This window comes from Labeo rohita, unplaced genomic scaffold (assembly GCF_022985175.1).
Source record: "Labeo rohita strain BAU-BD-2019 unplaced genomic scaffold, IGBB_LRoh.1.0 scaffold_456, whole genome shotgun sequence".
NCBI classification, from domain to species: domain Eukaryota; kingdom Metazoa; phylum Chordata; class Actinopteri; order Cypriniformes; family Cyprinidae; genus Labeo; species Labeo rohita.
In genome coordinates, this window is record NW_026129375.1 from 28420 (window position 1) to 55367 (window position 26948).

Here is a 26948-nt window from a genome sequence, read left to right on the forward strand (position 1 = left end):
TTGGTGTGTCAGGCCATTTACAAACACAACTGTCACCAACTTTTGTCTCAGTTAGTGATTGTGGTGCAAAGGAAAAGGGGAGTTCAGTGGCTGTAAACATGCACTTACACTGTCAGACATAGGGCTTGTACAAATACCCACACTTGCGGTCTTGGCCACTTGAGAGCATGTGCACACAGGATGTAAGCACACAAAACTGTCTCAGATCTCAACAATGCCAAGGTTAATATATTGTGAGACTTTTTGTGAGAGGTTGCGGTATCTTTCCAGTGTAACTTAAATGTCACTAAGAATTAGATATTACAGTAGTAAAACATGAAGTGTCGTTTATTTTATTGGTGCAAAGATGATTACCAAATTGCGTCATCTAGACACTATACAGCATTTTTTTTCCATCGGGTAAGGAAAAGTTCTACATGTACTTGTGGTCTTCACACCTACTTGAAGATTTGGGTCAAATACAGGAAATAAGTCATGTATGTAGGCATGTGGTCAAGTGTAAAGACCGCAAGTGAGTATTAGGACAAGCTCATGCACTCTCAGACACCTGCACTCCCACAAGTGAAGTACATTTTTTTTATTGAGTCGCTCAAAATTTAACAACAGTAGAGGTTGAAGACAAAAGGAAGCAAAATTACAATGTCACGTTAGACCGGTGTTCTACATATCTAACAATTCTGTTTGGTTTTCTTGTCCTGCTTGTCTGCCTTAAAGTCCAGATGATCTTCAGCAAAAGCCATCTCCAGCACCAGCAGCAGAGACTGTTTAAGCTTCTTCTTATACTCATCACACATAAACACATAGAGAATGGGGTTTAGACAGCTGTTTAGATAAACTAGGTAGGCACAGAAAGCAGACGCTGTCTGAAATACTTCCTGAGTAAGCACTTCTGCACTCACTGTTAGTGAATAAAAACGGCACACATAGTATGGAAACCAACATATGAAAAAACCAAAGATTACAGTTATAATGACCCTGTATGACCTGGGCTGCTTCCCGCTTTTGAAGCGTTTGATTCGTACTCCAATAGCTATATATGAAGACACAATGATCAGGAAAGGTATAAAAAAGCCAACTGTAAATTCATATATGATCAGAAATGTATGAGGAAAGTCAGCAATGATGAAGAAAGGAATGCTGCAGCTGATGGATAAAATCCACACAACGATGCAGATGATCCTGGTTACAAATAAAGTTCTTTTATTTTGAATCCAAATGACCGTCCATGTGCACAGGCATCGGTCCAGACTAATAACAACAAGAAAGAAAATACTAGAAAAGAGATTTAGTCTAAACGTGACAAAGAAAATGAAGCAACTGTGCTTTATGGCAAGCAATAATAGAAGTTGTATGGTTCTAGATAACATGTAGATGAAGTCTGCAATTGCCAAGTTGAGAAACCAAATGGAGTTTACAGTTGTCTTCATTCTGCAGCCAGTCAGAAATATGACAAGCCCATTTCCAATGAGACCCACAAGAAAGGTGGGAATGTAAATGCATATAAGAAAGATCGTAAGCTCCTTATACTCCATAGTGGTGTTATGTGCAATGGATCTTGTCTTGTTTTCAGCTCCAAAACTAGTGTTTTCTACACAAAGAAAGAAAAAAGAAGTGAGGTAAGGGCTGATTTTGGATCTGTTTCTGAAGCATCTGTAATCTGTCTAGTTTTATTCATTTGAATATATATATATATATAGATAGATAAAATTTGAAATATGAATAATACACACACACATTTTTTGAGCTGTTGATGGACTGGGACAAGGCGAGTCTTGATCTTGCTCTGTCTTCCTGTGACAGACTGTTGGTTAGACAGCAAGGCCGATTTGTCGTTTTTACTGATAAAGGTCTACAATATGGTGTCATTAGCAAACTTGAAGTAACTATCAGACATCATTACAATGGGTAGAGCATCAGTGTTGAGAAACCAGTTTTGTGTTGTGCTTTCTGTCCATTACGCAAATTTTTAAGAAGAGACTGAAAAGAATTTTCTGGAAATATGGTTTCAACATTTTTATGTTTTACATTCTGATCAGTCAATTGCAGCATCCAGTGGTTATACATTTCCTAATTTCTATGTCGTGTATCAGTCCGCTAATTCTAAGTAAATGCCCGTTTACACTATAATGATAAGCGGCTACCAGCTGTCATGAATTTATAGTAAAACTCATGCAGTTGATTTTTTCTCACACCAGACATCCATTTTCTCATGCAGTTAAAAAAACATTGTTGCACAAAGAGGACACTCTATGAAACTTTATCATTTTTAATTTATTTGTTAGTTTTGCTGCATTGCAGCTGTTATTTTACAATATTTTATAATAAAAACACAGTACCATTCAACTGACGTTTTGCTAAGTTTGCCATTGAGTTCCCAATAAAATGTTACTTCTGAATATTGTTTTTTATGTTTTAAAATGTTTGTTGTTTTTTTATGTGAACTTTAAGGAAATATCCTCAGGGAACATGCATTTTGAATGTTTTGAACTTAACATGTAGTATCCTTTAAAAAAATGTCTGACTAAAACAATTTAGGAATAAAACATTCCATAAACGTTCCAAGTAGTATTTTTTTTTGTCCTATATGTAATCAGCTAAACTGATTCAATTGTTAACCAATATCTTTACAATTTTGTATTTGTGCCAGAAATCATATTTTATTATCTTATTATTTGTTATTTTTATTTATTTTGTTGTTTTTTTAGGAAAACCCTTCAATAAAAAATTGCTACTGCGTGAGCGAAAATCTATTAAATGCAGGTAATATGACTTTTGGACACAATTTAGTTTTACTCAGAATAAAGTTCAAACAGAAATCAGCATAACAAAATGAGCTTTTACATATTTGGATTCATGAAAAGTTTCACAAACATATATAATGTTCATTAGCCTATACTTGAAGAGACTTCCTCTGTTTGGTTTCACAACACCAATTACACACAGTCATGCATTAGGCATGAATTTTGTAGTTGCTGCTTTTTACAAATTGCTAGATAAGGACTGTAAACATACTGGATTAGATCCAGGTTCTCTATTTAGGGACCACTTTTCTACAGATCTAACAGTTCCGTTTGGTTTTCTTGTCCTGTTCGTCCACTTCCATCTGCACTAAAGCTCAGATGATCTTCAGCAAAAGCTGTCTCCAGCACCAGCTGCAGAGACTGTTTAAGCTTCTTCTTATACTCATCACACATGAACACATAGAGAAAGGGGTTCAGACAGCTGTTTAGATCAACCAGGTAGAAACTGACAACTTTAAACACGTCTTGGTCATTTTCTTCTGCAGTTATTGAATAAAAACTCCAAACATGGTATGGAAACCAACATATGAAAAAAGCTAAGATTACCGTTATAATGACCCGGTATGACCTGAGCTGCTTTCTGCTTTTGAAGTGTTTGATTCGTACTCCAATAGCTATATATGAAGATGCAATGATCAGAAAGGGCATGAGGAAGCCCACTGTAAATTCATATGTTATCAGATATAAATTATTATGAATAAATATATAGTAAGGAATGCTGCAGCAGATGGATGAAACCCACACAATTATGCAGATGATCCTGGCTCCAAGTAAAGTTCTTTTGTTTTGCGCCCAAACAACCATCCATGTGCACAGGCATCGGTCCAGACTGATAACTACAAGAAAGAAAATACTAGCAAACAGATTCATCGATGATATCATGATGAAATTCATCAGCAATTCACTTTTCCACTGGCCTAAAACTGAAAGATGCTCTGTGCATGAGTATAACAAGTAGATGAAGTCTGCAACTGCCAAGTTGAGAAACCACATGACATTGACAGTCATCTTCATCCTGCAGCCAGTCAGAAATATGACAATCCCATTTCCAATGAGACCCACAACAATGGTGGCAAGTGAAATGCAAGCTGAAAAGATCGCCAAGTTTGTCAATTCCTTCTGCTGCATAGTGTTGTTTTGCACTGTGCTTCCGGTCATTTTTCAGCTTCAAAACTGGTGCTTTCTACACAAAGAAGAAAGAGAGAGAAAACAGTGAGGGCTGATTTTGGATCTGTTTCAGAAGCTTCAGCTTATCATCTTGATGTGTTTTTAAAAATCGAACTGTGACATTTATCTTTGAGTTCTAACTTTGTAATATGCAATTGCGAGTTATTAAGTCAGAATTGTTAGACATAAACTTGCAATTCTGAGAATAAACTTGCAATTCTGACCCTCAGACTTGGACATTGTAACTCACAATTGCAAGTTACCTATGCACTTAACACTCCCACCCTAATCCATCAACCCCCAAACACCCACCTCCAGCATACCCACAGAATACACTTACTTTTGATCATTTAAAGACTTAACAGACAAGGGAATAAAAGAATATTTATACCTATTGTACCTGCACAATGGAACCTTGATCCTCCTCTCTGAATTCATTAACCTATATTCAGGATACAGCACATGTGTATTGTTAGATAAAATACTTCTAGCTTGTCTGCTTATGACCTGCTCAAACAGCTCCTGTGGATTAAGGAGTCTTTTTATACTAGTGAATAAGAAACTTTTGGCACTGGCCTTTGTATGGCCATTACTGGCAATTATTGTAGATGTACCGGATATTGACCAGAGTTTGAACAAACAGATTCGATTGTATCACTTGATAACGTGTTTGCTGTGTAAATGTGGTTATATTCAGTAAAATCAAATTAGAAAAAGTAATTTCAACGTTGGTTCCAGAAGTTTATTTAATACCTTTTCTGTAATCTGTTTATTTTATTTTTATTTATCTATTTTTATTTATTTTTTGCCAGTTTGAATCTTGAATAACTTAACAATTAAGCTGAAATGTATTTGTTTATTTATTTATTTATTTATTTGTGTGTTATTTAATGAATGAATGAATGAATGAATTATTATTGTTATTAATATATGTTTTAATTCTTTCTTTCATTGAGATTTTAAAAATTGAAAAACATGTTTTGCCCTGACTTAATTATATCATTTTAATTATATCATTTTTTACAATCATTACAATCTTTACTATGTGTGCATTGATTGTATCTTTCACAGTTTTGCATTTACTGCAAAAAAACACACATACAATTTGAATATATAATATAAATAATACACATACCCATTTTTTCAGCTGTTGGTGCACTGGTACAAGTTGAGTCTTGATCTGGCTCTGTCTTCTCGGTCCTGGTGACAGACTGTTGGTTTTATATCAGACAGCAAAGACTGCTATTACATCACTAAAGGCTGGTCACACATCACATTGGGCATCTGACTGCAGCAGGTTGAGAAACCAGTTTTGTGGAGACTGAATTTTTAATTTTTTTTTTTTTTTTTTTTTTTTTTACTGGTGGTTTAGTGGTGTAGGCCAGTGGATCTCAACTAGTTTGGCCATGGGACCCATTTTTTTAGTGTGTATACATTGTTTTGTTTTTAAACACACAAAACAACACAGTGCAAAAATAACGTGACATTTTTGGGTTATGGAAACAACAGTTACCATGGTGAATACACAATACTAACAAGAAGTGTTACTGAAAAAAAAATCACATATTGAACAGAAAACACCACAAAATAGTTTCTCAACACTGATGCCCACTACCTGTTGTGATGTTATGTAGCAGCAGTTACAACATCAAGTTTGCAAATGACACCACAATTTATAGATAAAGCCTAAAATGTGGTGTCACAGCAAACTTGATGTTACTGCTGCTATCAGACATCACATTTTATTTTTTTACAATCTGATCAGTCAATTGTAGCATCCAGTGGTTTTACATTTTCTAATTTCTATGTTGTGTATATCAGTCTGCAAAGTGGACACTGATTGGGGGAGATACACAACTCTATAAAACTTTTTTATTTTTGATAAATAAATAGACTTATTTTACAATATTTTATGATGAAAACACAGTATCAGTCAACTATGGAAGCCTGTTTCCGACACTCTTTTTCCTCTGAATTGTGAGATATAAACTGGCAATTGTAAGTTATTAAGTCAGAGTTGCGTGAAATAAACTTGCAATTCTAAGAAACAAAGTTGCAATTGCATGATATAAACTGGCAATTGTGAGTTAAAAAGTCAGAATTCCAAGAAATAAAGTCACAATTCTGAGAAATAAAGTCACAAGTGTGTGATATAAACTTGCAATTCTGAGAAATGATTTAGAATTGTGTGATATAAACTGGCAATTGTGAGTTATTAAGTCAGAGTTGCGTGATATAAACTCGCAATTCTGAGAAACAAAGTTGCAATTGCATGATATTGCAACGGGACTTGTCAGAAGCGTGGATCGATCCAAGTGCGAGCTTTATTGTACAGATCGTGGTCAAGACAGGCAGGGTCAGACACCAGCAAACAGTAACATCCAGGGCAAGACAAAAGCATAATCCAAAAAATATGTGAAAGGTTAAAATCCAAGAGAGCAGTCCAAAGTAACAAATAAACAAGGCAATGGAACAAGACAAAAACTATGACTATTAAATAAAACAAGAACCATGGAAAAAAAATAACAAGGCATGAAACAGAGAAACCGATTGGTAGAGTCCACACAGACAAAGCAATACTTCGCAACCTCCTGTTTGGCATGGCCCTCCTTAAATAGCTGCCAAACAGGAAGTTACCAAAGAAGCAGCAGAGGGAGCGGTAACAGACAGTCCATGAGCAAGGCCTTCCTCTGCTGGCGTGGCGTTACAGAAATAAACTCGCAATTGCGAGTTATAAAGTCAGAATTCCGAGAAATAAAGTCACAATTCTGAGAAATAAAGTCACATTTGTGTGATATAAACTTGCAGTTCTGAGAAATGATTTAGAAATATTGTTTTAACAAGCGGATCCATTTGCGAGCCAACGAGACAGATACATGGTCAGTACAGGCAGGGTCAAACCAACAGTAACAGGAGTGTCAGAGGCGAGACGAGAGAATAGTCCTTTTTTCGAGCTCGAAGGCAATTGTGAACAGATATAAACAGGGAGCCAGGCGAGGGAATCAAAAACACAAGGAACTAGAAACCAGAGAACGCTAAACAATGGGAGAAACACTATCAACAATCCGTGACTTGCAAGGGGAAAGTCCGGGGCTTTTATGGTGCTGCTGATTGGTCACATGTGCTGACGCAATCAGCGTGATGCATGACGGGAGATGTAGTCCAGGGTGTGGTACAACAGTCAGAGTGTGATGATGGGGAGAGAGTGACATCTGGTGGTGAGCGGACAGCGGGACACCGTCCAGATTCGTGACAGATATAAACTGGCAATTGCAAGTTATTAAGTCAGAATTGTGAGATAAAAAGTCGCAATTACCTTTTTTATTTTTTATTCAGTGGCAGAAATGGGCTTCCATAGTCAAATGACATTTTGCTATGGTTTCCATTAAGTTCCCATTAAAATGTTACTTCTGAATGTTCTCTGCACAATGTTTACATTTTGTTGTTGTTGTTGTTGTTGTTGTTTTACTTTAAGGAAACATTCCATTTTATAATTTTGCAAACACTATGGGAACATGAATTTTGAATGTTTTTAACTGAAACAAGTAGTAACAGTTACAAAATGTTAGATTAACAAAATTTGTAACACTTTGACCTGGTATTTGGGCCATTTATTTTTATTTATTTATTTTTGTCCTATGTAATCAGCTAAACTGATTCAATTGTTAACCAATATCTTTACAATTTTGTATTTGTGATTGGAAATCATATTTTATTATCTTATTATTTGTTATTTTTATTTATTTTGTTGTTTTTTAGGGAAACCTTCAAAAGAAAATTGCTACTGAGAACAAAAATCCATTAAATGCAGGTAACATGAATTTTTGATACACTGTGGTTTTATTCAGAATAAAGTTGAAACAGAAATCAGCATAACAAAATTAGCTTTTGCATATTTGGATTCATGAAATGATTCATAAACATATATAATGTTCATTAACCTATACTTGAGATTTTCTCTGTTTGGTTTTACAACTCAAATTACATACAGTCATACATCAAACATGAATTTTGTAGTTGCTGCTAGATAAGTACATACTGGATTAGGTCCAGCTTTATCATTAAGGGACCAGTTTTCTACATATCTAACAGTTCAGTTTGGTTTTCTTGTTCTGCTCGTGCCTTTTTCATCTGCCTTAATGTCCAGATGATTTTCAGCAAAAGCCGTCTCCAGCACCAGCTGCAGAGACTGTTTAAGCTTCTTCTTATACTCATCACACATGAACACATAGAGAATGGGGTTCAGACAGCTGTTTAGGCAAACCAGATAGATACTAACAATCTTAAATACGGTTTTGTTTTTACTGCCTCTCCAGATATGTTTTACTGCACTTAATGAATAAAAATGTAAAACATAGTATGGAAACCAACATATGAAAAATACAAGGGTTATAGTTATAATGACCCGATATGACCTGAGCTGCTTTCCCCTTTTGAGGCGTCTGATTCAAACTCCAATAACTATATATGAAGATGTAATAATCAGAAAGGGAATGAGGAAGCCCACTGTAAATTCATATGTGATCAGAGATGCATAAGTGAACCTAAAGAAAGGACCCATAAAGAAAGGAATGCTGCAGCCAATGGATGAAACCCACACAATTATGCAGATGATCCTGGCTTTGAGTAAAGTTCGTTTATTTTTAGCCCAAACAACCATCCATGTGCACAGGTATCGGTCCAGACTTATAATGACAAGAAAAAATATAGCTGCAAGCAGCAATTGCGGGGCCAAGCACAAAAGAGGCAGAATGAGGAGTTAAGCACGGCAAGTAGCAGCAGACCGACTACAACAATGAGTAACTTAAGCCATTTTAGGATAATATCAGTTGAAATGGCTGAAAATCATAAATACAACCAATCGTAATAAAATTTAATGGCTTATCACTTTTGACCAACAGGTGGTGCTGTTTTCAAATTGATGTGACGTGTTCTGTGTGAAATGACAATGACACACACAAAGTTTGCCGTCATTATGTCAAAGCTTTGCAGAGATACAGCCTCAGATGTAGTTTGGCATCTTTCCAGCAAATTTGTTGATGCGCTAAACGAAAACGGTTTCGTATATCGACACGAAATTCATAACTTTTTGCCAGCATAGTCTGAAGATGATCTGAGTCAAATTTGGTGAAGATCGGACTAACAGTCTGGGAGGAGTTTGAAAAAGTAGGTTTTGTACATTAATCAAAATGGCGGACAGGAAGTTTGGCCAATTTCGGCATAATGGGTATCAATGTTCTCGACTTGACCCAAGGAATCTATTGGCATCAGTTTCATTCCAAAAGGCTAATGTAAACAGAAGTTATTAGCATTTTTGTAAATTTCATTATTAATGTTTAGTGAATGGCGTATTACTTCTGACCCATAGGTGGCACTGTTACCAAATTACTGTGGCTTGGTCAGAGTGTGGTAACAACAGCACATATAAAATTTGGTGTCAATATGTCAAAGCTTTGCAGAGATACAGACTCCGATGCAATTTGGCATCTTTCCAGTAAATTCGTTGATGCGCTAAACGAAAACGGTTTCGTGTATCGACACAAAATCCATAACTTTTTGTCAGCATGGTCTGAAGATGATCTGAGTCAAATTTGGTGAAAATTGGACTAACGGTCTAGGAGGAGTTTGAAAAAGTAGGTTTTCAACATGAATCAAAATGGCGGACAGGAAGTTCAGCCAAAATTGGCAAAATTGGTATTGGTGTTCTCAGCATGACCGAAGGAATCTATCAAAATCAGTTTCATTTCAATAGGCTAATGTACGCAAAAGTTATTAGCATTTTTTTAAATTTCGTTAGAAATTTTGACCACAAGGTGGCGCTGGCCCCAAAATTTTTATGTACATTCCGGGCATGGTGCCGAACATTTTTGTAATTAATGTCGAAACGATACGCTAATCCGTTCTCAAGATACAGCATTTTAAAGCTAAATTCAAAATGGCCGACACCCAAAATGGCTGACATGGGAAAATTGGATATGGTTCGACTCGGTATGACACACCGAATCTAAAGAGACCAGTTTTGTGATTTTTGGACAAATCATTCAGAGGTTATAAAGAAAAATAGCCATTTTTCGTATCTCCTGACCACTAGGGGGCACTGCACCGAAACACTGCAGGTAGGCTCAGGTCATGCTTGTTATAACACACACCAAGTTTGGTGTCAATATGACAAACTATTACGGAGATATAGCCTCACATTGATTTTTGCTAGCTTTAGTAGTGGCAAACTTACTTATAGTTAGTAGAATGTCTAAAGTGGACTATCAAAATAACGTGTAACCAACTAGTTTCTCAACACTGATGCCCACTATCTATATTGTGATGTTGTGTAGCAGCAATTACATAAGTTTGGAAATGACACCACATTTTATAGATAAAGGTCTGATAAATGCCTAAAATGTGATGTCATAGCAAACTTGATGTAACTGCTGCTGTCAGACATCACATTTTATTTTTTTACATTTTGATCAGTCAATTGTAGCATCCAGTAGTTTTACATTTTCTAATTTCTATGTTGTGTATATCAGTCTGCACATTCTAAGTTAAGGTCCGTTCACACTATAATGATAAGGGGCTGCCAAATCTCAATAATTTACTGTGAGACTCATGCAATTGATTTTTCTCACACCACACAAAACGTTGCGGACAAGACAGAGCAGCACCGTGCAGAGTTATTCAGACTGATTAGGGGGAGATACACAACTCCATACAATTTTTTATTTTTTAATTTATTTGTTAGTCTTGCTGCATTGCAGCTGTTATTTTACAATATTTTATGATAAAAACACAGTATCAGTCAACTGACTGATTTTGCTAAGGTTGCCATTAAAGGAGAAGTCCACTTCCAGAATGACAATTTGCAAATAATTTACTCACCCCCTTGTCATCCAAGATGTTCATATTTTCTGTCTTCAGTCGTAAAGAAATTATAGTCTTTGAGGAAAGCATTTCAGGATTTTTCTCCATATAATGGACTTCATTGGTGCCCCGATTTTTGAACTTACAAAATGCAGTTTAAAAGCAGCTTCAAAGGACTCGAAACAATCCCAGCCAAGGAAGAAGGGTCTTACCTAGCGAATGAAAAATAAAAAATTGTACACTTTTTAAGCACAAAAGCTCATGTAGCACAGGCTCTGGGATGCACGTCCAGGATGCTACGAATTAGTGATGGGTTGTTCGACTCAGGAGGAACAAGTCGTTTTGGGGAGTGATTCGTTCAGTCGCGCAACATCCTGTTAGGTTCTGTTTTGAGTCGTTCATCTTATGGGGCTGTCACGTGATGAACGAACGACTCGAACTCGAAGACTTGAGAGATGAACTAATCAGTTTTTTTTCTGGCTCACACTGCATTGGTTAAGCTTATGGGGCTGTCACGTGATGAACGAACGACTCAAACTCGAAAACTTGTCAGAGAAGAGGTGAGGTGAGCTAATCATAGACTAAAGACCCAGGTAAACAATTAATTTATCTTTTCTGTTTCTTATAGCATTATACTTTTGTCTTGTTTGTAGGTGTGATTAACGTTTGTGTAAGCAGTAAATGTGTTAGGGAAGTAACACGTAACATTTTTTAATTACATTTTACTAAAATTAATGAAATGAATATTTGTTCATTTTGCTGAGCGAGACTCAAAGGTCCGAGTCGGTAAAATGATCCAAACTTCCCATTAAGTTCTACATATATATATATTTGGTTGTGGGTGTTACATATTCTCATTTCCACGTCATGTATATCAGTTTGCGCATTCAAAGTAAACCCCCGTTCACACCATGAAAGATAAGTTATAATGATAAGGGGCTGAAAACTTAAGAGGACACTAAAAAAACTGGCAAAAGGCAAGACAGAGCAGCACACTTATTATTTAGTTCCAAAAAATCTCCAAACAAAAATATCAACTAACTAGAACTGAACTAAAATATAGTACAATTATTTAATTGATTAAAGGTTGCATTTAAGCGTTTTGATCACATTTGACCACCAAGGGGAACATATTGTCTCTTTATCACTCCCCAGAATAAAATAATCAGCTATTAGTTATCAATGCACAATCAATGCACATTATGTGTTATTAATTAGCAGTAATTGCTGAAAATATAGTGAAACTGTCAGAGTATAGTGAAAAACTTGTCAGAGAAGAGGTGAGGCGAGCTAATCATAGACTAAATCTTTGTCTTGTTTGTAGGTGTGATTAACGTTCGTGTAAGCAGTAAATGTGTTAGGGAAGTAACACGTAACATTTTTTAATTACATTTTGCTAAAATTAATGAAATGACTCTACTAAAAAAATATTTGTTCATTTTGCTGAGCGAGACTCAAAGGTCCGAGTCAGTAAAATGATCCAAACTTCCCATTAAGTTCTATATATGAACCACGTGACCGTGTGGCAGCGAGATCAAAGCATGTCGCAACTCTGTTTCTTAACAGCTCTGTTTTCAATGTTCTGAAACATACAGTAACATTTAAAATTTTTAGATTAATGCCCAACTAACAATTCAAAAATAACATGTTCCATAAACGTTTTTGTGCTAACATTTTGTAATAATGACCAACTGGTATTTTTTTCCTTTTTTTATCCTTTTAAATTGTTAACTATTATCTTTACAAGTTTATATTCATGCCAGAAATCAGATTTTATTATCTTATTATTTGTTATTTTGATTTATTTTGTTGCTTTTTACACTGTAAAAAGTGATACATTAAATTTACTCAATAAAATTGTGTACAGATTACAAGCAATATTATTAATTAAATGTAACACATAAGAATTAATCAATGAATTAGAATTAATCAATGAGATGCTTACAAATTAGCCATTCAAAATGAGTAAAATTGCACAAAAAGATAAGTACAATTTTAACAAAAATATTGGTTTCACTGGAAACAAAAAAGCACTATACTAATGAATACTGTTATGCATGCCAGGCCAGTAGTTGGCGATCAAGAAACACCCTTCATAAACATAATAAACATGCACATGACGTCATCTTTTTTTCACAAATTCACCTTTTTTTGTTGTTTATATGGAGATGATACAGGCATCATGTTCAAAAGCTTGTGTTTTCAGGTCTCTAAAACAGAGTTGTTGAAGACACCTGATGTTAACAAAGAGAATCATTGAAAGTGAAAATAACTTTTTGGTTACCATTACAGTGGTCAGTGATTGCTTTAGTTGGGCTTTCCACACTTGACTTTTTAACATTACACAGTAAAATCAGCAGTGTTATCAAGCAGTGTTATTCTATCTTTATTCTTAAAGAGTTAACCCAACACCAAATAGTGAAAGATACTCTTTACTGTTGGTGAAAATTATCAGAGTTAAATGTTATGTTGTTAACTTTAATTTTAATCTGTTAAGCTGCGCACCTCAATCTACCCCCCCACGAAGAACTGAACAGGACAGGAGTTTTCCGGTCACCATTTTCGTTTAGCTCCAACCGACAGGTAAGCTCTTTTTAGTAACGTACTAAAACACAGTTTTAATATTTGATGTTAATAAATGTGCTAACATTACTGCATATGTTGTATTTTGATGCAATTTGTGCACACTGTAAAGAATAAACACAATTTGTTGAGTCATCTTAAAATAATTTGCTACCCTGCTGCCTTGAAATTTTAAATTCAGTCAACTAAAATAAGTTTAGTCAACTTGAAATGTTAAGTTGTACTAAGTAACAACTTAGATATTTGTGTTTGCAAACTTAACAGAGGGGTAAGTAACCCAGCTGCCTTTTTAATTTTAAGTTGATTCAACTCAAATATCTAAGTTGTCACTTAGTATAATTTAACATTTCAAGTTGAATAAACTATTTTTGAGTTGACTGAAAAACTTGTCAGAGAAGAAGTGAGGCGAGCTAATCATAGACTACATCTTTGTCTTGTTTGTAGGTGTGATTAACGTTTGTGTAAGCAGTAAATGTGTTAGGGAAGTAACACGTAATATTTTTTAATTACATTTTGCTAAAATTAATGAAATGACTCTACTAAAAAAATATTTGTTCATTTTGCTGAGCGAGACTCAAAGGTCCGAGTCGGTAAAATGATCCGAACTTTCCATTAAGTTCTATATATATATATATATATATATATATATATATATATATATATATATATATTTGGTTGTGGGTGTTACATATTCTCATTTCCACGTCATGTATATCAGTTCGCGCATTCAAAGTAAACGCCCGTTCACACCATGAAAGAAAAGTATAATGATAAGGGGCTGAAAACTCGTACGCATTTAGCATGAGACTCAAGAGGACACTGAAAACTGGCAACAGGCAAGACAGAGCAGCACACTTATTATTTAGTTCCAAGAATCTCTAAACAAAAATATCAACTAACTGGAACTGAACTAAAATATAGTACAATTATTTAATTGATTAAAGGTTACACTTAAGCGTTTTGAACACATTTGACAGCCAAGGAGAACATATTGTCTCTTTATCACTCCCCAGAATAAAATAATCAGCTATTAGTTATCAATGCACAATCAATGCACATTATGTGTTATTAATTAGAAGTAATTTCTAAAAATATAGTGAAACTGCTGTCTGTCCTACTTAAACTCATTCAAAGAGATTGACAGCTCAGAGTTGTTTGGAACTATTGAGAGCCCCACGAACCACGTGACCGTGTGGTGGCGAGATCAAAGCATGTCGCAACTCTGTTTCTTAACAGCTCTGTTTTCAATGTTCTGAAACATACAGTAACATTTAAAATTTTTAGATGAATGCCCAACTAACAATTTGAAAATAGCATGTTCCATAAACGTTTTTGTGCTAACATTTTGTAATAATGACCAACTGGTATTTTTTTCCTTTTTTTATCCTTTTAAATTGTTAACTATTATCTTTACAAGTTTATATTCATGCCAGAAATCAGATTTTATTATCTTATTATTTGTTATTTTGATTTATTTTGTTGCTTTTTACACTGTAAAAAGTGATACATTAAATTTACTCAATAAAATTGTGTACAGATTACAAGCAATATTATTAATTAAATGTAACACATAAGAATTAATCAATGAATTAGAATTAATCAATGAGATGCTTACAAATTAGCCATTCAAAATGAGTAAAATTGCACAAAAAGATAAGTACAATTTTAACAAAAATATTGGTTTCACTGGAAACAAAAAAGCACTATACTAATGAATACTGTTATGCATGCCAGGCCAGTAGTTGGCGATCAAGAAACACCCTTCATAAACATAATAAACATGCACATGACGTCATCTTTTTTTCACAAATTCACCTTTTTTTGTTGTTTATATGGAGATGATACAGGCATCATGTTCAAAAGCTTGTGTTTTCAGGTCTCTAAAACAGAGTTGTTGAAGACACCTGATGTTAACAAAGAGAATCATTGAAAGTGAAAATAACTTTTTGGTTACCATTACAGTGGTCAGTGATTGCTTTAGTTGGGCTTTCCACACTTGACTTTTTAACATTACACAGTAAAATCAGCAGTGTTATCAAGCAGTGTTATTCTATCTTTATTCTTAAAGAGTTAACCCAACACCAAATAGTGAAAGATACTCTTTACTGTTGGTGAAAATTATCAGAGTTAAATGTTATGTTGTTAACTTTAATTTTAATCTGTTAAGATGCGCACCTCAATCTACTCCCCCCCCACGAAGAACTGAACAGGACAGGAGTTTTCTGGTCACCTTTTTCGTTTAGCTCCAACCGACAGGTAAGCTCTTTTTAGTAACGTACTAAAACACAGTTTTAATATTTGATGTTAATAAATGTGCTAACATTACTGCATATGTTGTATTTTGATGCAATTTGTGCACACTGTAAAGAATAAACACAATTTGTTGAGTCATCTTAAAATAATTTGCTACCCTGCTGCCTTGAAATTTTAAATTCAGTCAACTAAAATAAGTTTAGTCAACTTGAAATGTTAAGTTGTACTAAGTAACAACTTAGATATTTGTGTTTGCAAACCTAACAGAGGGGTAAGTAACCCAGCTGCCTTAAAATTTTAAGTTGATTCAACTCAAATATCTAAGTTGTCACTTCGTATAATTTAACATTTCAAGTTGAATAAACTATTTTTGAGTTGACTGAAAAACTTGTCAGAGAAGAAGTGAGGCGAGCTAATCATAGACTACATCTTTGTCTTGTTTGTAGGTGTGATTAACGTTTGTGTAAGCAGTAAATGTGTTAGGGAAGTAACACGTAATATTTTTTAATTACATTTTGCTAAAATTAATGAAATGACTCTACTAAAAAAAATATTTGTTCATTTTGCTGAGCGAGACTCAAAGGTCCGAGTCGGTAAAATGATCCGAACTTTCCATTAAGTTCTATATATATATATATATATATATATATATATATATATATATATATTTGGTTGTGGGTGTTACATATTCTCATTTCCACGTCATGTATATCAGTTCGCGCATTCAAAGTAAACGCCCGTTCACACCATGAAAGAAAAGTATAATGATAAGGGGCTGAAAACTCGTACGCATTTAGCATGAGACTCAAGAGGACACTGAAAACTGGCAACAGGCAAGACAGAGCAGCACACTTATTATTTAGTTCCAAGAATCTCTAAACAAAAATATCAACTAACTGGAACTGAACTAAAATATAGTACAATTATTTAATTGATTAAAGGTTACACTTAAGCGTTTTGAACACATTTGACAGCCAAGGAGAACATATTGTCTCTTTATCACTCCCCAGAATAAAATAATCAGCTATTAGTTATCAATGCACAATCAATGCACATTATGTGTTATTAATTAGAAGTAATTTCTAAAAATATAGTGAAACTGCTGTCTGTCCTACTTAAACTCATTCAAAGAGATTGACAGCTCAGAGTTGTTTGGAACTATTGAGAGCCCCACGAACCACGTGACCATGTGGTGGCGAGATCAAAGCATGTCGCAACTCTGTTTCTTAACAGCTCTGTTTTCAATGTTCTGAAACATACAGTAACATTTAAAATTTTTAGATGAATGCCCAACTAACAATTCGAAAATAGCATGTTCCATAAACGTTTTTGTGCTAACATTTTGTAATAATGACCAACTGGTATTTTTTTCCTTTTTTTATCCTTTTAAATTGTTAACTATTATCTTTACAAGTTTATATTCATGCCAGAAATCAGATTTTATTATCTTATTATTTGTTATTTTGATTTATTTTGTTGCTTTTTACACTGTAAAAAGTGATACATTAAATTTACTCAATAAAATTGTGTACAGATTACAATCAATATTATTAATTAAATGTAATACATAAGAATTAATCAATGAATTAGAATTAATCAATGAGATGCTTACAAATTAGCCATTCAAAATGAGTAAAACTGCACAAAAAGATAAGTACAATTTAAACAAAAATATTGGTTTCACTGGAAACAAAAAAGCACTATACTAATGAATACTTTTTTTGCATGCCAGGCCAGTAGTTGGCGATCAAGAAACACCCTTCATAAACATAATAAACATGCACATGACGTCATCTTTTTTTTCACAAATTCACCTTTTTTTGTTGTTTATATGGAGATGATACAGGCATCATGTTCAAAAGCTTGTGTTTTCAGGTCTCTAAAACAGAGTTGTTGAAGACACCTGATGTTAACAAAGAGAATCACTGAAAGTGAAAATAACTTTACAGTGGTCAGTGATTGCTTTAGTTGGGCTTTCCACACTTGACTTTTTAACATTACACAGTAAAATCAGCAGTGTTATCAAGCAGTGTTATTCTATCTTTATTCTTAAAGAGTTAACCCAACACCAAATAGTGAAAGATACTCTTTACTGTTGGTGAAAATTATCAGAGTTAAATGTTATGTTGTTAACTTTAATTTTAATCTGTTAGACTGCGCACCTCAATCTATCCCCCCTACGAAGAACTGAACAGGACAGGAGTTTTCTGGTCACCATTTTCGTTTAGCTCCAACCGACAGGTAAGCTCTTTTTAGTAACGTACTAAAACACAGTTTTAATATTTGATGTTAATAAATGTGCTAACAATTCTGCATATGTTGTATTTTAATGCAATTTTTGCACACTGTAAAGAATAAACACAATTTGTTGAGTCAGTTTAAAATAATTTGTTACCCTGCTGCCTTGAAACTTTAAGTTCAGTCAACTAAAATAAGTTTAGTCAACTTGAAATGTTAAGTTGTACTAAGTAACAACTTAGATATTTGTGTTTGCAAACTTAACAGAGGGGTAAGTAACCCAGCTGCCTTAAAATTTTAAGTTGATTCAACTCAAATATCTAAGTTGTCACTTAGTATAATTTAACATTTCAAGTTGAATAAACTATTTTTGAGTTGACTGAAAAACTTGTCAGAGAAGAAGTGAGGCGAGCTAATCATAGACTACATCTTTGTCTTGTTTGTAGGTGTGATTAACGTTTGTGTAAGCAGTAAATGTGTTAGGGAAGTAACACGTAACATTTTTTAATTACATTTTGCTAAAATTAATGAAATGACTCTACTAAAAAAATATTTGTTCATTTTGCTGAGCGAGACTCAAAGGTCCGAGTCGGTAAAATGATCCGAACTTTCCATTAAGTTCTATATATATATATATCTATATTTGGTTGTGGGTGTTACATATTCTCATTTCCACGTCATGTATATCAGTTTGCGCATTCAAAGTAAACCCCCCGTTCACACCATGAAAGATAAGTTATAATGATAAGGGGCTGAAAACTCAAGAGGACACTGAAAACTGGCAACAGGCAAGACAGAGCAGCACACTTATTATTTAGTTCCAAGAATCTCTAAACAAAAATATCAACTAACTAGAACTGAACTAAAATTGTAACGAATCTGGTCGGTGTTCTGCGGACCGCTCACCACCAGATGTCACCCTCACTCTACTTACACACACACAGTCTGTTGCATCCCACCCCGGACTTCATTACCCATCAGCCACCACTCGTGTCACCCGCATCCAATCAGAGACTGTATAAAAGCCCCGGACCTCCCCAGTGCACTTCATGGATTGTTGTGATTGTTAGCGTTTCCTTGTTTCCTTGTATCCCTGTATCCTAGTTCCCTGTGTTTACGTTCCTGCCTGGTCATCTCATTTACGTTTGTCTGCCGCCTGCCTTTTCGGACTATCGCTCGCATTGTTGGACTATTCTCTTGGATTGCCCCGTTTCGGATACCGTTCGCCCCTGGTTTTACTCTCGCCTGTTTTACGGACTCCCACTGTGCTTAGCCTGCGTTGTTCCTGTTTGCTTGTTCGTCTGACCCTGCCTGCATTGACCATGTATCTGTCTTATCCCATTAATAAAAGCGTGCATATGGATCCGCTCGCCTCTCATCTCATTCACTCCGTTACAGAACAATCCATCAACACAGGATCCAGCAGCTTTCACCCCGGACATTCATTCGATATGGACACTGACAGAATTCTTTTCCGGATCAAACAAGGACCACACACGCTAGAGCAGTATATCCGTGAGTTTCTGGCCATTGCCAATTTTTCCACCCTACCGGACTGTACTATCATGGAGATTTTTTGTGATGGTGTCAACGAGCCACTGAAGGCGAGATTAAGACGCGAGGGTCCGCGTTCATTACTCGCGGATTTTCTGAACTTTGCACTGTTGTGTGTGGGTTCGCCGTGCACCGTGGGGGTCGCGCAGAGGGAGCGCGACAACGCGGCTATGGCGACCGCACGTCCCACTCGCAAATTGGCGGTCATGCCTGAGCACGATGCCGCGAACGCGCTAGCCGCCTGGATCGCTCGTGAAATGGCGGCCGTGACGGAGCGCGCTCGAGCAATGGCGGCGACAGCGGTGCCCGTTCACAAGATGACGGCGCCGGCGGCGCCGGCGCGCGCTCACAAGATGGCGGCGACGGCGGAGCCCGTTCACAAGATGGCGGCGAGGACAGAGCTCCGTCACGTCACAGCCGCCATACCAGAGCCATATAAAGTTGCAGCTGCATTTCCTGAGTCAAGGCAAGTTTCCAAGTCAAGTCAAGCTGCAGCTGTATTTCCTGAGTCAAGGCAAGTTTCCAAGTCAAGTCAAGTTGCAGCTGTATTTCCTGAGTCAAGTCAAGTTTCCGAGTCAAGGCAAGTTGCTACTGTGTTTCCTGAGTTAAGTCAAGTTTCCAAGTCAAGTCAAGCTGTGGCTATTGTTCCTGTGTCAAGTCAAATTACAGCTGTCGCCCCTGTCCCAAGTCAAGTTACAGCCATCTTTCCAGAGCCACTGCACAAGATGGCTGCCACGCCAGAGCCACTGCACAAGATGGCTGCCATTCCAGAACCTGTGGTCCGGACCCGGACGCCACCTGTGGTCATGATGGCCCACGTGCTGGACACACCCCTAATGACGGTATGGGCAGCTAAAGTGGTGCTCCATGTCGCGGCGGCTACCCCTGAGTCAAGTCAAGCCAAAGCTGTCGTTCTCCATGAGTCAAGCCAAGTCACAGCTGTTCCCCACGAGTCAAGTCACGTTACAGCTGTTGTTCCTGAGTCAAGCCATGTTGTTCCTGAGTCAAGTCACGCTACAGCTGTTGTTTCTGAGTCAAGCCATGTTGTTCCTGAGTCAAGTCATGTGACAGCTGTTGCTCCTGAGCCAAGCCATGTTGTTCATGAGTCAAGTCCCAGTACAGCGGATCTCCATGAGTCAAGCCAGGTTGTAGCAGATCCTCATGAGCCAGGTCAAGCTGCTGCTGTTATTCCAGAGCCAAGTCAAGCTTCAGCCGCTGCTCCGGAGTCAAGTCAGGCTACAGCTGTAGCCTCCAAGTCCAGTCAAGCTTCCAAGTCCAGTCAAGCTTCCAAGTCCAGCAACGTCAAGGCTGTCGTTCCTGCGTCAAGCAACCTCAAGGCTGTCGTTCCTGCGTCAAGCAACCTCAAGGCTGTCGTTCCTGAGCCAAGTAAAGTCATTGTTAACCTTCACAAGCCAAGTGAAGTCAGGGCCGCTCTTCCTAAGTCAAGCAACGTTACAGCCGTGGTTCCTGAGTCAAGTAAAGTCATTGATCTTCACAAGCCAGTTCAAGTCACCGCTGGTCTTCACGTGTCAGATCAAGTCACTGCTGATCTCCATGAGCCAAGTCAAGTCACCGCTAATCTCCATGAGTCAAATCAGGTCACTACTGATCTTCACGCATCAAGTCAAGTCACAGCCGATCTCCACGAACCAAGTCAAACCACAGCTGATCTTCATGAGTCAAATGAAGTTATTGCTGCTGTTCCAGAGCCAAGTCACGTCTCGTCTGACCCCCCAGAGCCTTACCATGCCCCGTCCGACGGCCCAAAGTCAGGTCATGCCCCGTCCGATGGCCCAGAGTCTGGTCATGCCCCGTCCGACGACCCAGGGTCAAGTCACCTCTTATCAGACATCCCACGATCACGGCCTATCATGATAGCCAGCGTACTGGACCCACCACAACCTCCCGCTGCTGCTCTTCCTTTAATGGCGGTTGCCATCTGGTGTGTGTGGGCTGCACACTGTGCCCCTGAGGTCACGTCTGTTCCCAAGTCAATCCCTGAGGCCATGTCTGTTCACAAATCAACCCCTGAGGCCACGTCTGTTCGCCAGTCTGCTCCAGAGCTCCCGTCTGATCTCAAGCCTGCTCCAGAGCTCCCATCTGATCTCAAGCCTGCTCCAGAGTTCCTCTCTGATCTCAAGCCTGCTGCAGAGCTCCCGTCTGGTCTCAAGCCTGCTCCAGAGCTCCCGTCTGATCACAAGCCTGCTTCAGAGCCCCGTCTGGTCTCAAGTCTGCTCCTGAGGCCTTCCCCATCGGAGAAGCTGCGCCAATGCCTCCAGAGGTGTCGGCGCCTGCCGTAGAACCTCTTATGGAGGGGGCGTTAACCGCTAAACTCTCTGCTTCTCCCTTTTTTCTGTCTGCATCCTCTGTCACTGTTCTCCCCAGGTCCCAGTTTATGACGCAGCCTCCTGTTCCGCCCCGGAGGGCTGCGGCGCCTCCTGTTCCGCCCCGGAGGGCTGCTGCGCCTCCTGTTCCGCCCCGGATGGCTGCTGCGCCTCCTGCTCCGCCTCCTGTTCTGCCCCGGAGGGCTGCGGCGCCTCCTGCTCCGCCTCCTGTTCCGCCCCGGAGGGCTGCTACGCCTTCTCCCCCTATTCTGTCTGCCTCCTCTGTCCCTGCTTTCCCCAGGTCCCAGACCGTGACGCAGATTCCTGTTTCGCCCTGGAGGGCTGCTCCGCCTCCTGCTCCGCCTCCTGTTCCGCCCTGGAGGACCGCTCCGCCTCCTGTTCCACCTCGGAGGGCTCCTGCGCCTCCTGCTCCACCCTGGAGGGCGCCCGCGCCTCATGCTCTGCCTCCGGCTCCGCCCTGGAGGGCTCTGGCGTCGCCTATCCCGCCTCCGGCTCCGCCCTGGAGGGCTCCTGCGCCTCCTGCTCCCCCCTGGAGGGCCCCTGCTCCGCCTCCACCCTGGAGGGTTCCTGCTCTGCCGGTCCTGCCTCAATCACCGGGTCCTCCACAGGGACCTGGTCCTCCAGCCCTCGCCCTGTCTGGCTCCCGCCCCACCGCTCCCCTGGACTGTTATTCTGTTGGAGCGTCTGGAAGCCGCTCCTTGGGGGGGGGCTATGTAACGAATCTGGTCGGTGTTCTGCGGACCGCTCGCCACCAGATGTCACCCTCACTCTACTTACACACACACAGTCTGTTGCATCCCACCCCGGACTTCATTACCCATCAGCCACCACTCGTGTCACCCGCATCCAATCAGAGACTGTATAAAAGCCCCGGACCTCCCCAGTGCACTTCATGGATTGTTGTGATTGTTAGCGTTTCCTTGTTTCCTTGTATCCCTGTATCCTAGTTCCCTGTGTTTACGTTCCTGCCTGGTCATCTCATTTACATTTGTCTGCCGCCTGCCTTTTCGGACTATCGCTCGCATTGTTGGACTATTCTCTTGGATTGCCCCGTTTCGGATACCGTTCGCCCCTGGTTTTACTCTTGCCTGTTTTACGGACTCCCACTGTGCTTAGCCTGCGTTGTTCCTGTTTGCTTGTTCGTCTGACCCTGCCTGCATTGACCATGTATCTGTCTTATCCCATTAATAAAAGCGTGCATATGGATCCGCTCGCCTCTCGTCTCATTCACTCCGTTACAAAAATATAGTACAATTATTTAATTGATTAAAGGTTACACTTAAGCGTTTTGATCACATTTGACCACCAAGGAGAACATATTGTCTCTTTATCACTCCCCAGAATAAAATAATCAGCTATTAGTTATCAATGCACAATCAATGCACATTATGTGTTATTAATTAGAAGTAATTTCTAAAAATATAGTGAAACTGCTGTCTGTCCTACTTAAACTCATTCAAAGAGATTGACAGCTCAGAGTTGTTTGGAACTATTGAGAGCCCCACGAACCACGTGACCGTGTGGCGGTGAGATCAAAGCATGTCGCAACTCTGTTTCTTAACAGCTCTGTTTTCAATGTTCTGAAACATACAGTAACATTTAAAATTTTTAGATGAATGCCCAACTAACAATTCGAAAATAGCATGTTCCATAAACGTTTTTGTGCTAACATTTTGTAATAATGACCAACTGGTATTTTTTTCCTTTTTTTATCCTTTTAAATTGTTAACTATTATCTTTACAAGTTTATATTCATGCCAGAAATCAGATTTTATTATCTTATTATTTGTTATTTTGATTTATTTTGTTGCTTTTTACACTGTAAAAAGTGATACATTAAATTTACTCAATAAAATTGTGTACAGATTACAAGCAATATTATTAATTAAATGTAATACATAAGAATTAATCAATGAATTAGAATTAATCAATGAGATGCTTACAAATTAGCCATTCAAAATGAGTAAAACTGCACAAAAAGATAAGTACAATTTAAACAAAAATATTGGTTTCACTGGAAACAAAAAAGCACTATACTAATGAATACTTTTTTTGCATGCCAGGCCAGTAGTTGGCGATCAAGAAACACCCTTCATAAACATAATAAACATGCACATGATGTCATCTTTTTTTCACAAATTCACCTTTTTTTGTTGTTTATGTGGAGATGATACAGGCATCATGTTCAAAAGCTTGTGTTTTCAGGTCCCTAAAACAGAGTTGTTGAAGACACCTGATGTTAACAAACAGAATCACTGAAAGTGAAAATAACTTTTTGGTTACCATTACAGTGGTCAGTGATTGCTTTAGTTGGGCTTTCCACACTTGACTTTTTAACATTACACAGTAAAATCAGCAGTGTTATCAAGCAGTGTTATTCTATCTTTATTCTTAAAGAGTTAACCCAACACCAAATAGTGAAAGATACTTTTTACTGTTGGTGAAAATTATCAGAGTTAAATGTTATGTTGTTAACTTTACTCTGTTAAGCTGCGCACCTCAATCTACCCCCCCTGCGAAGATCTGAACAGGACAGGAGTTTTCCGGTCACCATTTTCGTTTAGCTCCAACCGACAGGTAAGCTCTTTTAAGTAACGTACTAAAACACAGTTTTAATATTTGATGTTAATAAATGTGCTAACAATTCTGCATATGTTGTATTTTAATGCAATTTTTGCACACTGTAAAGAATTAACACAATTTGTTGAGTAAGCTTAAAATAATTTGTTACCCTGCTGCCTTGAAATTTTAAGTTCAGTCAACTAAACTAAGTTTAGTCAACTTGAAATGTTAAGATGTACTAAGTAACAACTTAGATATTTGTGTTTGCAAACTTAACAGAGGGGTAAGTAACCCAGCTGCCTTTTTAATTTTAAGTTGATTCAACTCAAATATCTAAGTTGTCACTTAGTATAATTTAACATTTCAAGCTGAATAAACTATTTTTGAGTTGACTGAACTTAAAATTTTAAGGCAGCCAGGTTACAGATTATTTTAAGTTGACTCAACAACTTAATTGTTTTTTACAGTGTACTTTCTTTGTTTAGTTTCAGAAATTCTAAATAGGTAACGTTAACTTTGTGGCAAGTTCGTACATTAGAGAGTTGCTTTTTGTCACGTTTCGTCATGTAATGTAATGCTAAAGTTTAAATTATGCCAATAATCTAACTTTTTTTTATAATTTTTTTTTATAAATATATCATTATTATATATTATATTATATTTATTATATTATATTATACCATATTAATGTTCTAGTTATTTTAATGTTGAATTATCTACAAGGCTGAATCCAGCTTCTTATTCGCAGCTTCTTATTGACGCTATCCGTTCCAACTTAAAAATGTGACGCTTCCGTCTTTCTTAGCTTCTTATTCACGCTCGACTTAGGGACCGTCTCTTTTTCAAAAACAATAAAATATTGTTAAATGTAAATAATACTGAGATAAGAGCGAAAACGTGCTGTCAACATGAAATTACATTCTAATTACATTATTCATTAGTTATTGAACGTATCATCCTTTGAACGTGTCAAACTACTTTGATTACTAAGTTTGACTACTATGTCAAACTTATGAAGACTTAATATGGCCCAGCACCTGTGAATAGATGACACCTACTCCTGCGATGACTCCAGATACAAAATGATGGCATTTTCATTATTTTAAAATGCACTCAACGTTTGCTTAATGCATAAATGATATTTGTAAATATTATATATATTTTTTTACTAGATTCTGTAAGTACTATAATTTGTACTAGATTTCAACAATTCTTTCTCATACCTACTCTTATAAATACTATTCCAGTTCATTTGTATAATGCATTTCAGCAGCTTGACAGAAAATGCATGTTTTTTTCTGTTACGAAACCAGAATAGTATTTATAGGAGTAGGTATCAGACATTGAGCCCTGAACTTAACAAATTGCAGCTCATCTGAAAAACTTTATAATCCAACTACACCTGTAGTTACATCCTCAAAAGAATCTCAGCTTTTGAATAGTTCCAGAAATCTGATGTGTCCTAACATCTCACATCTCACTAGCTAGATGTGACACCAGTAAGGTGTTGAATCAAAATCTTCAAAAATATTTGCAAAGACTGGTGTAATAGCGGTTACATTGTTAAACCCAAAAAATAGCTAGTAGCATTGACTAATGCCTATTAGCAATATCAATTACTAAAAACCATTATTGTCCTAGAAAATGACCAGTTTCACTTGTCATCGAACTTTCTAAAAATAACCTGATGAAATCACTCTTTCTCAGAGTCTGAGACAAGATAATTTCTCATTCAGCTGTTGTATTTCAAGATGATAAAAATACGGGCATGCAAGATTTAAGTTCCCCCAAATTGTTAATAGATATAAATATAGCATATAAATATGTATATAATCACTCCAGGTTTTCTTGGAGGGTTTTAGACTGCAAATCAAGATTCACACCGGCTTTGAGGCTGGCACTCTCTGCTCATGCTATATCTTTGCAGCTATCATAATAATAATTTAACAGTGAGATTAGTGTCTGAATCACATCTAAACCCATAAAGTTTCAGCATTTCAAAGTTATTTACCCTACTGTTAGTGATGTGCTTTCCAAAAAACAAAAAACAAACACAAACACAAACTTAGTCCCTTTTTTACCTGATTCTCCTTAGCGTCTATTTAATCTGACAAATATCTTTAAAAACTTTTAAAACATTTTCAGCATTTTTAAAAAAAACGCTGTTTAACCCCTTCAGTTTTCCTGTTGTTCTTACGTTAAAATGAGAACACATTGCGGCACTCTGATTGTACATTTAGCAACTATTAATCATGTGTTACTGCTTCTGTTTACTGATCTTAAAATGCTCTTCCAATTGATGTTAAAGTCAGTTATCTAGCTTAACATCTGACCACTCCATAACTGTAGAAATTATATCATCTGACCCAGTAGCTTAGCTACCCATACAGTACGCACCGAATTTCCATGAAGTGCCAAACAGAACACACTCACTCTGCATTGCAGTAGTTAAGACAGCAGAAGACGTCTGCGAGAGTCGTCCCCATCCTCACTCGTGGTCCGGAGTCAGAAGCCCAGTGGTCTGGGACATTCCACCATCTGGTCATGCGAGAAACAACCCCGACTCCGCTTTTACGGAGATAACCAC

The 26948-nt window shown here is 37.5% G+C and overlaps 2 protein-coding genes and 1 pseudogene across 2 annotated transcripts; all 3 read right to left on the reverse strand.

Annotated features, from left to right (window-relative positions):
* Positions 1 to 668: 668 nt before the first annotated feature.
* Positions 669 to 1854, reverse strand: LOC127160788 (C3a anaphylatoxin chemotactic receptor-like). The gene is made up of 2 exons (XM_051103453.1): positions 1735 to 1854; positions 669 to 1588 (listed from the first exon to the last, which is right to left on the reverse strand). Exon 2 carries the CDS (start codon positions 1530 to 1532, stop codon positions 669 to 671), a length of 864 nt encoding a protein of 287 aa, XP_050959410.1. The 5' UTR covers positions 1533 to 1588; positions 1735 to 1854.
* A 490-nt stretch (positions 1855 to 2344) lies between these two features.
* On the reverse strand, positions 2345 to 26948 carry LOC127160787 (C3a anaphylatoxin chemotactic receptor-like). The gene is made up of 5 exons (XM_051103452.1): positions 26795 to 26948; positions 23944 to 24008; positions 5104 to 5179; positions 4360 to 4410; positions 2345 to 3984 (listed from the first exon to the last, which is right to left on the reverse strand). The coding sequence occupies exon 5, from the start codon at positions 3957 to 3959 to the stop codon at positions 3051 to 3053; it is 909 nt and encodes a 302-aa protein (XP_050959409.1). The 5' UTR covers positions 3960 to 3984; positions 4360 to 4410; positions 5104 to 5179; positions 23944 to 24008; positions 26795 to 26948; the 3' UTR covers positions 2345 to 3050.
* On the reverse strand, positions 7764 to 19662 carry LOC127160793 (C3a anaphylatoxin chemotactic receptor-like; annotated as a pseudogene).